This window comes from Polyodon spathula, chromosome 25, assembly GCF_017654505.1.
Source record: "Polyodon spathula isolate WHYD16114869_AA chromosome 25, ASM1765450v1, whole genome shotgun sequence".
Taxonomy (NCBI): domain Eukaryota; kingdom Metazoa; phylum Chordata; class Actinopteri; order Acipenseriformes; family Polyodontidae; genus Polyodon; species Polyodon spathula.
In genome coordinates this window covers 19,739,985-19,753,304 of record NC_054558.1, presented here as the reverse complement: position 1 = coordinate 19,753,304, position 13,320 = coordinate 19,739,985, and the positions used below count along the sequence as shown (strand labels likewise).

The 13,320-nt window shown below is 41.6% G+C and overlaps 1 protein-coding gene across 2 annotated transcripts; it reads right to left on the bottom strand.

Moving 5' to 3' along the window:
• Positions 1-5,285: 5,285 nt before the first annotated feature.
• On the bottom strand, positions 5,286-13,272 carry anapc5 (anaphase promoting complex subunit 5). Of its 2 annotated transcripts, none has more exons than XM_041227801.1 (17): positions 12,821-13,272; positions 12,261-12,340; positions 11,767-11,876; positions 11,076-11,286; positions 10,898-10,964; positions 10,707-10,808; positions 9,868-10,058; positions 9,335-9,416; positions 8,933-9,022; positions 8,319-8,500; positions 7,791-7,926; positions 7,425-7,499; positions 7,171-7,292; positions 6,731-6,838; positions 6,350-6,497; positions 5,978-6,140; positions 5,286-5,649 (listed from the first exon to the last, which is right to left on the bottom strand). In XM_041227801.1, exons 1-17 carry the CDS (start codon positions 13,019-13,021, stop codon positions 5,435-5,437), a joined length of 2,283 nt encoding a protein of 760 aa, XP_041083735.1. In that variant the 5' UTR covers positions 13,022-13,272; the 3' UTR covers positions 5,286-5,434. The 2 variants fall into 2 exon arrangements, with proteins under 2 accessions (XP_041083735.1, XP_041083736.1); XM_041227802.1 differs by having other exon boundaries at positions 5,286-5,646; positions 12,821-13,270.
• Between the last annotated feature and the right edge of the window lie 48 nt (positions 13,273-13,320).

Genomic DNA, 13,320 nt, shown 5'->3' with positions numbered 1-13,320 from the left:
ACTATACAAATATAGAGCTGTGTTTAAACCCTGTTAGATACATATTTTAAACTGCATGCTGGCTGTTGTTTTTTACTCATTATTCTTGGTAAATGGACTGTGTGGCATTTCACATGAATGTGTCGGGGTGGCTCTATTGATGTTGTAAATTAGCCTGCACATTCAGCAGCAGAGCTTGCTCTCCTGTGTTTTCACACTGTGGCTGCAGCCCTGTGTCCAGGGTAAGGCTTTGGTGGAACTGTGTCGCATTGTATTTATATATGTTCCAGCTAGTGCAGGGGTGGCCGAAGTTGCTGCTTCCAGTCCAGGTCTTTGTTCAAGTCCTGTTCTAGATTGTTTAATTGAATCCACCATCCACACCCTGAAGGAGCGATCTATCCCATTTTACCTGCAGGGCCAGGATTGGCCACCTCTGGGCTAGTGCCTTCATCACTGTACTGATTAAAACTGCATTGCATTTTACATTGTAGCCCAGTAGTTTTTCCAGCTCCTCGTAGACAGTACTTTGTAGCCATAGCCACGCTGTTCATTTGCATTCTCCTTAAGGTGCCCTTGATTTCCATTTTGATTGAACAGATAACGTTTGCTACAGGAAGGGCACAGATATGATAACTACACGTGACTTCTTGTAAGCATCTCAGCTGTATAAAACCCTGGGGAATAGGCTGGAGTCTGAAGCAGACTTGGCAGTAAATAATAACTGGACGACTTTTACACTGCAGCCAGTGTGGTATAGCTTACACTGGATACAATTCCCAGTGCTTCAGTTACATCAGCAGATTTCACAAGCACTAACATTCAGCCACCATTGTTTTTAAACAATATCTACAGATTGCAGGAAGATTGCACACCTGTCTGGTCCAAGCTTCTTAAAGTTTGATATAAAAAATGGTCATTACAAGCACATCACCTATAAAGCTAAAACACTCAGGGGTGATACATGTTGTTTAAATTGAAGAGTTGAATTGAATTGAAAAAGACTTCTTGTCAAACCGTTTGTCATTGAAGTTACTTGTACAGCAGTAATACTTTTATTACAGCAAAAGAGTGATGGAAACACGGAGATAATTCAATGGCAATCTTGATGGCGAGGTCCTCCACTGCACTGCACTGTACTATTGCCTTCCCCTTTCAAACAGCCTAGCCTCTCTGTTGTCGTGCCCTGCTGGGCTCCGCTTTAGATCCTGAACAAACCCCAGCCGTGTGCAGGTTAGCAGCCCTGAGATTCCGCAGTGTCAGGCCAGAGCATTTTGTTGCAGCTGATGCTAATGTGGCATTTCCGTCAACCTCCTGTGAAAAGGTCAGTCTGTCCTGAAGCATCCCCGGACGAGAGAGAGGGGAACTAGACAAGCGTTCCCTGGAAGATAGACCTTTATTTCAGGGCTCGTGCAGTGTGTGATAACTGAGCATAGAAACACAGAGAGAGGTCCATTCATCTTTCCAGTGCAGCTCCCTGGATTAAAGGGAAACCTTTATTATTGTGTTAAATACAAAACTGGAGACTATGAAAGACTTTCATTTACACTCTCTACAGTAAGGATACTCAATTTGATTTCTCAATGAGACATCTTTAGTCTGCATGGCGAGAAAACACAGACGAGATATGGAGGCAAGGATTGCAAACAACAGCCTGTTTAATAATTACATTAATAAGGTATGCATTTGCATGCAATCCATTTGCTTGTTTAGTTTTTTTTTTTTTCAGAAAAAGTGCTGTACAGCATCCCATGTCTATCCAGCAAATCATTAGAAAACATCCATGTTAATATTCCCATTTCAGCTGCCGTTCGCAGAATGAAGGAGGCCAGCTACTCTTTAAAATCTTCAGCTCTATTTTGACAGATGCTGTTTGAAGTTTAAGCGATCAAGTGTTGCAGCAAGCGTGGTGTGATTCTCCACACATTTGTTTCACAAGAAAAGAGAATAAATCTCAACAGCTGTAATTTATTTTGCTTTGCTGACTCATCCTGAGAATTAGACACAGACTTTTGGAAGAAAGTTCTGCTCATTCCCGAGGGATTGGAATTCCCGTCTGTGGTTGTGCAAAATAATTAAGCCTATCAGGGTTGACTTAAAGGCTCTAATCACAGAGTGGAGTCCTGAAACCAATTAACAGCTTGCTGTAGCTCTAGCATACCGGGAGAACTGGAGGTCTGGCTATGTTTGAGGTTAGGTACTATGTCATTTTTAAAATAAATACTTCAGTGCTTATGCAGAAAAAAAGGGGTTGGTTAGGGTAAACATGTTTGGAAAGGAAACATTTACAGTAAATTGTTCTTGTTTCCCAATTTTGGCACTTGTAAATTCCCCCATTGTAAATTCCCCGGGCAAAATTTCTGCTGGCACTATGCTGACCTCTGCAGGCCATATCGGGTACTTTTTTTAATGAATCATGAATGCACTGTAGAAAGCAATCGATATTAATTCACTTATAAATAGCGTATGAGAAATGATTTGCAGGATTTGCCAGAATTCTAGTATACAGATATCTCTCTGCAAAGAACACACTGCTGCACAATTCACATTCAAAACCAGTGCTTAACATGAATCGTTCTGAGGGTGAGGTGTTTAAAGAAGTAACCCATGCCACCTGGTGGCTCTAAATTGTATTTACAGTTTAAAGGCCTTTTTACAGCCTTTTAAATATAGTTCTTCCATATCTAGTAAAAAATAATGATGAACACAACCACTGTATAAGTGATAACTTATGAGAACCAGGTCTAGTTACTGTGTGTTGTAGACAGAAAACAGAAAAGATCCTGGTGCCTCAAATCCCATAAATTCAGAACATTCTTGATCATGAAGATGCTGTTCCAAAACACTGTGGTAGGTGAAAACGTCCAATGTGTTCCAATGTGTGTCAGGATTAGTAGTCTATGCCAGCTCCTTGTTCTGCTTGACTATTCAAATACAAGAGTGAAAGAAGTATGGCACGCTCTGGCACATCTCCAGATGTGAATCCAGAGCTCAGCACAATTTGGGATGAATAGCTAACAGAGGAGTGTGTTTTGGAAAAAGGCAATACTTCATAAAACAAGTCCCAACATTACTCTAGATGGCTCAGCGCACTCTTTCTGACTGATGGCCTCCTCTGTATCAGCACCAGCTAAAACAGGTAAATGCAGAAGTTTTTCAAATATAAAAGCTTCTTTGTCATCAATGCAAAGCCTGGGGGGGTTCTGGCAGACAAAATTAAATGTTGTCCAAACCGCGAATGATATTATCATACTTATAAATACCTTCCTGGATTGCTGTGAGATTTTTGTATAATTAAACCTTAGTTCAAGCAGCAGGATAGAAGCATACAGAACAGTAAGTCCCATGGCATGATCGAAGTCTTCTTAATATACAGGTTTGCGCAAGAACTTCTAAAAACATCAGAGCTGATTTAATCTAGCTTGACCCTTGTAGGACAGATTACAAGTCACACATTGATTGACCACATTGTATAAAAGAACAAAATCTAAAAGTTATTTACCAACACTGGGACCAGCAAGCTGCCTGCAGTCATACCACTAAGCAAGATTGGGCTGATCAGTGCTTGGATGGGAGAGGTTAGTACAGAGCAGTGTAACTTCAGGGTTTCCCTTCACGATGCTGGGAAGAGGTTACTGTGCTTTTCTGAGACAGCCTTACAGCATGGCAACAAAGACTAAAGGCTAGATTTTCAAAGCGTTTACTCTGGTCTTTAATTAACTCTTTGTTTTACAGAACAAACAATGAATAATGAAACCAGAGTTCTCTTAAGCATTCCAAAGGTGTTTGCATCTCATTCTGTAACATTGACTTGATCTTCAACTCCCATACTGCAGGAGATGGGAGGAAATAATTCAGAAATATGCCCTTAAGAATCTTCAAGTTACAATGTAATAGCTTTTTGCTTTGAACTGTCCCCGTACTTTTTCATGATGTTTGACATCATTCAGAGCAGTTCTCATTGCAATTACTGAAATCAGGTTTTTAAACTTGTATTATTGTTTGGTTTTCTAAGGTTTATTTCTGCTTTGACTCTGGGAAAGCACACATATCCTGCCTAGGACCCAAATCTAGTGTGGATCAGGGAGTCTAATGTTTCAGCTGGGGTTCTAATGCCTGCTGCACTGACAGTGACTCTACATACAGCAGGGTGTCCAATCACAGTCCTGTACTGTAGAAAACAAGCACATCTTTAAAGTCAGGTTTAGGGTTTTAGGTGCTTTTCAGCCTTGGAAAACACCAGGCAGCATCTGTGTTACAACGTGCTTAAGACCTGATCAAGATCTCATTCATAATACAGAAAATATCAAAGGCTTGCTTTAACAGGCATAAAACAGTCCACAGTAAAAGCAAATATATAAGTCATGCTCCTGTGCCCCTTGCTCAACACATATAAAACAATATCCAGCATCAGTCTATGGAAAAGCCCCCTTATAAACTGAATCAACTGGGGCATGTCCCATGCTTACAACGTGCCTGGTCTTGTGGGGTGTATGAACAGCAAAACAGTGAAGCGCTGTCCGACTGGGAGACAGAAAGAAGGATGTTTATTTTCTTTATATGAAAAATGAAAGCAATACATAAACAGCGTTTTCCATGTACTGTGCATTGTACCAGCATATTCCCTAATCATAGAATACATTGCCTTCCTGTCACCATACATCAAAAATAGTTTGCTTTGTAAAACTGAAGCTTGATAAACAGTTTTCAACAGGAGACGAGCTGAATTACACACGCTGGAACTGAAACTTTACTATTCCTTAGGATGCAGAGCCCCCTAGTGTATAATCAAGGGGTTGCATTTCAGTAAAGAACAAACGTAAATCAGTACATGTAAACCCACAAAGTATAAGAACTGACCCACATATAAAACCCCAGCTTTGTATTGACTAGCCTATGACTTCATTCCCTTTGATTGCAGGCTTTCCATTATACTGGCTGTATTACTGCTCTTGAAAGTCATCACTAACAGGTAACTAAGAGGCCAATGAGAATAAAGTGATATTTAAATATAGGTTTAGTCAAGTGTACATAAGATATTAAAAAAACATTTAATATAATACATTTTGTATTTGTAATTCAGTCCATACTCCCTTGATTAGTATCTCTGGGGGTGTGTAAGCTGTATAGCACATTCCACTGCTCTCTTCTGAAGATACAAGACATTCATAAAGCTTTTTGCACCAATTAGTTCAGTTGTTAATTTCTAGTTCTAGAACACCACAGGGTGTTTTTCACCAACTTTCAGAACATAAGATGCAAATTAAAGTTTGGTGTAAGGTTTTGAGAACCCAAAACACAGACACAAAAACGAAAGAATCACTTCTCTTTATTATTTGAAATATACACTATTTAACATTACCAATGTACATCCATTTTTCAAGAGACCCTCCCTGTGCTGGGTGATTGGGAGTGGATAGCAGTAGCGACAGGCTCCTTCACTGTCTCCGATTCAGTTTCACAGCCTGGTGATCAGTGGCACTCCCTGAGATGGCAGCTCCTGGTTGTGCTGGCGGAAGAGCATTGCACATTTATTCCTCTGTGCAGTCTTCCCCAGAGAGTGGTACAGCCGGGCTTGCAGGTAATAGACGTCTCTCACTCTCTCTTTGCAATCTACTTTGGCAAAATACGTGCCGGCTTCCTCCAGGTTTTGAATAGCCACTTCCAAAGCTGCTAGGTGAGTCAAAAAAAGCAACCATTACCTGTCTGAAAATGTCCAGGATACAATACAACTTACACAGGAGCCTTCACAAAATGAAAATTCATCCTTCAGGTGACATACACAATGCTCCCTCAGTGTTTCATGGTTCACAAACAAGACAGGAAAATTGGCATGTGGTACAGTCTCCTGTATAAGCGCCCTTGACTGAGGCACACACATAAATCAAACTGGTTCAAAATAATCTATAATACTAAAAATATTTGCAGTAAACCAATGCTGGTTCAGTAAGCCCTCTGCAGGAATATATACTTGGATGGAAAGAATCCATTCAGAGCTTACCTTGGGCTTTCTGTTTCGAAGGCTCTGATGAGACTGTAACAATCTGACACTTGGCCACTAACAGCATGGCACGACCTTTGTCCAGGAGAGCCCCATGTGCCAGGATGGGCTCGATAGCCATGTGCAGGATATTTAATGCCTGTTCAGGGATGCCAAGCATCAGCTACAGCAGAGGGGGGGAAAAAAAAAAACAGTCATACAGCCTTCCATCATACAGTCCACCTGGGTAGTGTAGTGCAGTACGCAGTATAGAAACAACACAGGCACCAGTGTGCAGATCGAACACAGGTCTGCTTCAGATAGGACTAAACAGTGGATTCGTTCAGTGTGTGCGTGTGTTTATTCAAAGGGTTTCTAATTCGGATTCCCTACCTGTGAGAAGGCCAGGTGCAGGATGGACTCGGAGGCTAGGTGCTGCAGGTGATACTCACGGGACAAGGCAAGAGATCTCAGCAGCAAGGGGAGCGCGATGGCATGGCAACAGGAGCTCCAGTGCAGCTCGGCTAGAGACAGCATCACTCTGGAACGTACAATGCAAGACAACGTTTGGTCCGTTTTACTAACATCATCAACGGCTGGCTTCTTTACTTATAGGTAATCTACGAGAAGTGCAAAACCAACTGTAAATACAATGTGATCTTAAAACCTAATCTTTTAATAAAACTCATTTCTGTTTCCCACTTCACTTTCTATTTATTGAAATACATTCTTAAATAACAGAATCAAACTGTGTAAATGACGGGAGCAGCTTACCGGATGGTCATTTCTGTTCCCTTTATTTTCTCACAGTACAGCAGTAGCCTTTGCAGGACCTTATAGGCTTCCGTAGTTTGGTTCTGAGCCTTCAATACAAGTGCTTTTCTATAAACAAAAGACAAGACGAGCATGCTTACACTAGGGTGTACATTAACAGTAAATGAGCAGGGCCCTATTTCAGGCAAGGGCCAATTTTTCAGAATAAAACCTTTAGGTAGTTTCTTAATTCTGTTTTTCTTGAAATCATGATTCTACTGTGATTCCACTTGATTTAATTGAAAATTCACTAACTTAGAATTCAAGATTAGCTATGCTAATCATTAGCTATGATCTCAAATTTACAAACAGCTCAACAGGTTTGCCATTTCTCTACATTTAATAAATTTTAAAGCCCAGCATTAAGCTTTTATATGGGTCCTTATAAGTGCTGCTCTTACCTATACAAACCCTCAGTCTTGCTTAGAGCAGCTATCCCCATGACTAAAGAGTCTGCCAGGTGATACTTCCCATCATTCATAGCTCTGTCGAACTGGATCTTCTGGTCACAAAGCATCCACAGCTAAGATTGATTGAAGAGGAGTTTACAGATTGATTAGTAAAAGAAACAGCGTTTCCATACAACAGCATACAATACAGTACATGATGTAAAACAATGTGGATTCCATGAAACAGGCTTGCTGTGCAGGCTTACTTTTGCATGTTGACTGTGAGGAGGAAACCGCTCCCTCAGGTGTTTCAAGATCTCGGAGGCGGCTGCAAAAAGACCCTGCAGTGAAAACAACAAGTCTTTAAAACATCTTTGACATTAGAAAGTGTGAATGGCATCAGACGCTGTTTCAGGTGACACCTCAAATCAGTAGACTGTGTTTTCTCATGTACAGCTATGGCCAAAAGTTATGCATCGCCCTCTATATAGAATTAACGGATTTTGCTTCATGAAGTCGAATGATACCCGCTGAATAATGGAACGTTAACAAACACTGCCTTGTAGTTTTCCATGCACAACATAAAGCTGGCAAAATATTGCTTGTTCCTGCGTGAACATTAAGAGTGGTACCTGCTCTGCGTGCAGCTCAGACAGGTGGCACAGTGCCACAGCGAAGGCCTCCGAGTTGTTCTGCTGCACCCCTAGATTCACCGGCTCCAGGCTGTTCATATTCAGCAGCACCTGGGCTTGCTGGAGTGCCATCATGCTGCAGAAACACAACAAAACCAGCTTGAGCACTGCATTGTGGGATTGACAACTGGTTTGCAGCCGAGATTCATTTCATGAAAGCTGACCCCAAATAGGCTTCATAGTTAACCCAGTGCTGGTGACATCACCCATCAGCTAAGGTTCCGACAGCCGTCATTATTCAATGAACAATCCTAGTGTTACTTCCTCATTTTCTGTACTTTCCCAGCACTGCAACCCTTTGTCTGCTTGGGCACAGTCTTCCTGTGCAATTTCAAACACCTTTAAAAACGGACTGTTAAGACTCCTGTCATCAAAGTGCTTGTTAGTATTGGACCTTCTGCCTGTAGTTCCCTCCCCCCATCACTCACCCCTGAGGTTCAGAGGTCTTTAAAGAACACTGAAACTCACCTTTTCCCATACATTCTCCAGATAGCAGTTTTCTGTGCAATGCTGATATCAATGAGCTCAGACAGGCTGTGCTTCCAATGTAACAGATCAGTGTCCTTCAAAGCATCCATTAACTTATTGGCTGTCTTTCCCCCAACAGCCCCTTGTTGCACCAATGACTGAATTCCAAGGGATGCTAGATACTAAAGAAAAATGTAAAAGACTTATTCAGTCAGCAATGCAATATTTATTAGCTCAAGGCAATCATTCTTTAACATGAACAGCAAAGCAACATTCAATCAGGCTAGAGCTGTATTGACTTGTATTGGGACTGAACACCTGTGCTCTCTTTAGAAAGACAAGCACATAATAGATCTCTTCACACCATGCATGGGCACTAGCTGAGCTGCAGCAGAAGGCAGAGCCCCATACCATCCCACCAACAGCACTACTTCAATCACCTGACTTTCTCAGGAGGTCCCGCTACTCAAATACCAGGCAGACCGTACGCAGATGTCTGACAGTATCAGAATTTAATGATGATGAGGCAGCAGGTGTGAAATACCATGCTCTTACACTCCTGCTTTACACAAGCACATGCTACAAACAAATCAGACAGTATGAACCCAACTCACCGGTAAACAGAAGTGCACGGCCATTTTCACAGCGTGTTCAGTGAGAGTGCTGTCAGAGCCCTTCATTTGTTCCAGGAGGTACAGCCAACTCTGGAAGAACCAACAAATGCACAGTGAAAAAGAACCACATAGATCTGAACATACACTGCAGGGACACAAGACTGCAGACTGGAGAATTACCAATCGACTTGCCTTATACATTACGTCACATTATGTAAAAATATACATTTTATCACTTTAAAAGTATTGTTCATCACTCCCTCGGCACAGCGGGAATCCCTCTTTACAAACTCATTATTCTGCTTGGATTGAGCCCTGTGTTTAAGACAAGCATGAAAGAGTATTTGGGGATCTATAGAGGAGCTTTTAAAAAGAAATGCAATTGGAGTTTGAAGTTCTTACCAAGCAGTGCTGCAAGCAAACATGATCGTTGGATTCTTGGGCAATGCGAATTGCTTCTTGCAAAGCCAGCTCAGCCTGTTGACTAATAAAAACATAAAAAAGAAGCTTGTATAGGATGCAAGGCTATAACGGTTTAAACGCTGAAGGTAGATGAAAGACAGACGTCCTGTTTTATGTGGTGTGTCATAAACCACTGTAATTGAGAAAATCAATGTGAAAACTGAAATAACTACAAAAAGTGAAATATTAAACCCGACTAGAAATAATAAACCAAGGCTACTTTCATTGAAAAGGTGTCGCTAGATTAATAGAAAACAGTTTCCACAAAGGGAATTAACAGCTTCGACAGGACGGTGATTACATAACCCCCTTCATGAGGTCACCATAACAATGACCATGCAAAATGTTATTACACTTAACATGCGGTTCCACATCAGTGAGAGAGAAAAGCACCTGCCAGGGCTTGTATGAATAGCACTGCAATAAACAACTCAGCTACTGCTGCTGATACTACCGCTAAGAAAAGCGCTCACTAGTGGCCAAAGCGGCAGTGCAGAGCGGCGAGGTTGAGAGCAGCATAGCGCAGGCTGCGCCCGCAGCCTTCATCCCCGTTGCTCTTGCTGTCGCCTCCAGGCAGGATGAGCCGATCGAAGTAATGCAGGAGACTGTCTGTGGAGTTAAAAATGTCCTGGACTCGCATGCTGTTCAAGTAACTCAAGTAATGCTGAAAAAAAAAAAAAAAAACCTCCAGTTATTTCGTTTATATTTGTATTTCCATCACAATGCATGTGAATCTTTTCATCCCCAGATTTTATACTGTACAGGTGTTTTATAACAGAAATATGCATGTGTACAGGGATTCAACAGGGCGCTGCCTGTGAAGTTTTAAGTTAGCAGAGGCAGTCAATTAATTAACGAGAAACACTACATTTGTCTTCAGTTGTAGTCGAAAACCCTAAATCTGCTAACAAAAACTTTTACAGAATCTTAAAAGATGCATTACTTTCCTTCTCTTCGTGGCTTCTCCCTGGTGTGCATGTTGTCTGACTGTGAACAGCAATGTAACCTATTGCAGGCCTTGCCATTTGCCATGCAAGATGAACTCTGATGCAGTGAGAACTAGTTTGTGCCCCCATGTTCAGGTTACTGGCAATGAAAGCCTAAGAAGCTCTCTTAAATGCTACTCCCCAGTGACTTTACTTGCTGATAGGCATGATCTGAAAAAACTGTTTCTATAGCAACGCAAAAAGAGCATAAAAACGCAAAAGAGTACTATTAGTCCTGAGAACTGCTTATTTCAGATTGGAAAGGAAAAAAAAAAAACAGATTTCCTTTTAAAAGATCGATCAAAAATAAAAAAGTCAGTACTCACAGCTTCAGCAAAATCAGGATTAAACTTTAGCATGTTGTTCAGTTCCTTCTGCAGAGCTGCTGGGTCCAGGGCTTTGTTTTCATCATTCTTCAGCAAATACGCCTGGGAAAATTAAACTTGCTTTATTCACCCGTTCCATTCAAGAATAAAGAAAAGGTATGACATGCCACAGATAATGATTATTCACAAACCTGCTGAGCTAGAAAATACTCTGCCTGCTTCTGGGATAGAGGGCCCCTAGCGGAGACTTCATCATCACTGCCACGCACAAGACACAAACACAGGCAATGTTTCAACAAAGGAGGGTCTTTAATACAAACTCATTGTGGTGTGCATTTTACTTTTCTTGTGCATCTCATACCACGGTACCTGGGTGCAAAGTCCAGCTCCTCTTTCTCCATCTTCGCTCCCAGCTCCTCCGTGTTGGTCAGCTCCATGCCTGTGTCCTCAGCTGGCTCTGCGGCCGGACTGTCCTTCCTCTCACAGCTCTGGTAGTACTGCTGCAGCGCAGTATACAGCTTGTACACTTGACTGAAGGACAGCTTGTTGTACGCCAAGACCATGTGACGCATAAACAACCCTCAAGGGAACACAAGATTTTTTTTTTTTTTTTTTTTTTTTTACCGGGATGTTTCACACAGAGACTCAAACTGGGCCTCGGGAGAAAAGATCACAATATGAAAGCCTCATTTCATGCAGGGTCATCACCTCAGGGCTTGTTGATTAGTCTATCATAATGTAATCCTCAAAAGCGGCTTTATTTTAACTGGGATATGCACTTTACACTGAACCCATGCAAATGCATGTATACTGAACAAAGGCAAATATATACCACTGGAAATAATGCAAAAAAGAAAAAAAATGGGCGATTACAGTAGGAAAGATAACCCCTCAATGTACTGACATTCTGAGATGGTGACTGCAGAAAATGTGTGTGGATTTGCTGACCTTGCATGCAATGAGTAGGGCTGTCAGAAATAAATAGTACACAGCATCATTCATTGTCATTTCTGATGTGTAATTTATAACATGCAGATTACAGTGCTATTTTAATGCTTACCTACTACACTTGTTTTGTGTGCTTCTGATTCAGTCTCATTAAATGGACTGGGTAACATATCAAAAAAGTGCTCCATATCCTTCAGCTCCCCATCGGCCATTAGCTGCAACCTTGAAACAGAAGCCAATAAAACTGAATGTGAGCTGTGATTGAGCTGGCATTTCTGTTAATACTGTAATTCATTATGCATCTCAACAACAGCGCCCACACATCATGGCAATAACCGTGGAGCTGGACAATGCAAAGAAAACCTGAAGCTGACACTTTTTGCTCAGCTGAATTTTAAACCGGGATGCCAACAGTAGAACATTATTTGCCAAATGTGATTTTTTTTTTTTTTTTTGCAGAATTAAGTAAATGGATTTTAGGTAGGAGAGGTAGCAAGCTGTCTGCAACCAAATGGAAATGTTAAAGAATGCAATTCCAATGTAACAAACACGTGATGTTAACACAGAAGCAAAGTGGGGAGCGTGGGAGTGGGAGAGACCCCATACCTTAAATGAACAGTGTAAGCCAACTGTGGGCAGGAGTCTTCAACAGTCTTGATTAACTGAGAAAGTGTCATGTCTGGACTCTGAAATTGTAAAATGCAGATGGGTATTACAAACATGTACTATGGTGAAGTCTAAACCTTATAATGTACAAGCGTTAAACGTTTTCACACGAAACACAGTGACCTACATTCTAGGCACCTACTGCCACTGCACAAATATACAAAAAAGAAGCCTAGGCATCTTCTGAATAAACCCGTCCATATTTAACAGCAGGAACGCCACACAACCATGCTCAATCAATTCGTCTTGGCGTCTCTTCTTGACACGGAGTTTTGTCACATGTGCAGGTAGAAGGGTTAGCTTTAAATCTAAGTGTTTCTTTAGTTATAGCAGAGTTACTCAACTAGCAAGCTGTATTGAGAGTCCAGCTGGTTTATATTACACCCGGTATTTATTCTGTACTCGTGAGAATCAAACGCTATTCTGTAAACGGGTATTCTCCTCCTTGCAGCCGCAGCAATAAGTCAGGGTGTCCGTTTTTGCAATGTATTGGACATTACCTGCAGCAATGGTAAGATCAGTTTGTTAAGCCGTCTTCTATCCAGTAGAGTTATAGACGTCGATACGGTCATCTCATCCAACAGCATCAGCACAGTTATCTTGTACGGGGTCACCCAGTCTTTTACCCCGAAGACGTTAGCGTGCACTACCCCGTTGGTCATCATTGGGTTAAAATACAAGCTCTCGTGTACACTCGCCATGGTGATACCAAGCACGTTAACTTGCTCTTCTGTCCAGCAATGGAGAATGTATTGTTGTTTTCCTGAACTTAAAATGATCTAGTGCCAACTTCAACTAGACACGCCTAAGACCATACCCGTTAGTATAACTCCGTCGGATTCTGCGCTAATACAGTTGACTGCAAATTCTCCTGTTTTAAACAAAACACAAATGTTGCCTGCTCACGACCACTATATAGTGTTTACTTTCATTTACAAAGACGCTTCCCGTCCCAGCATTCTTCGCAGCAGAGAATGCTCGATTGAGCCGCAGCTTCCAC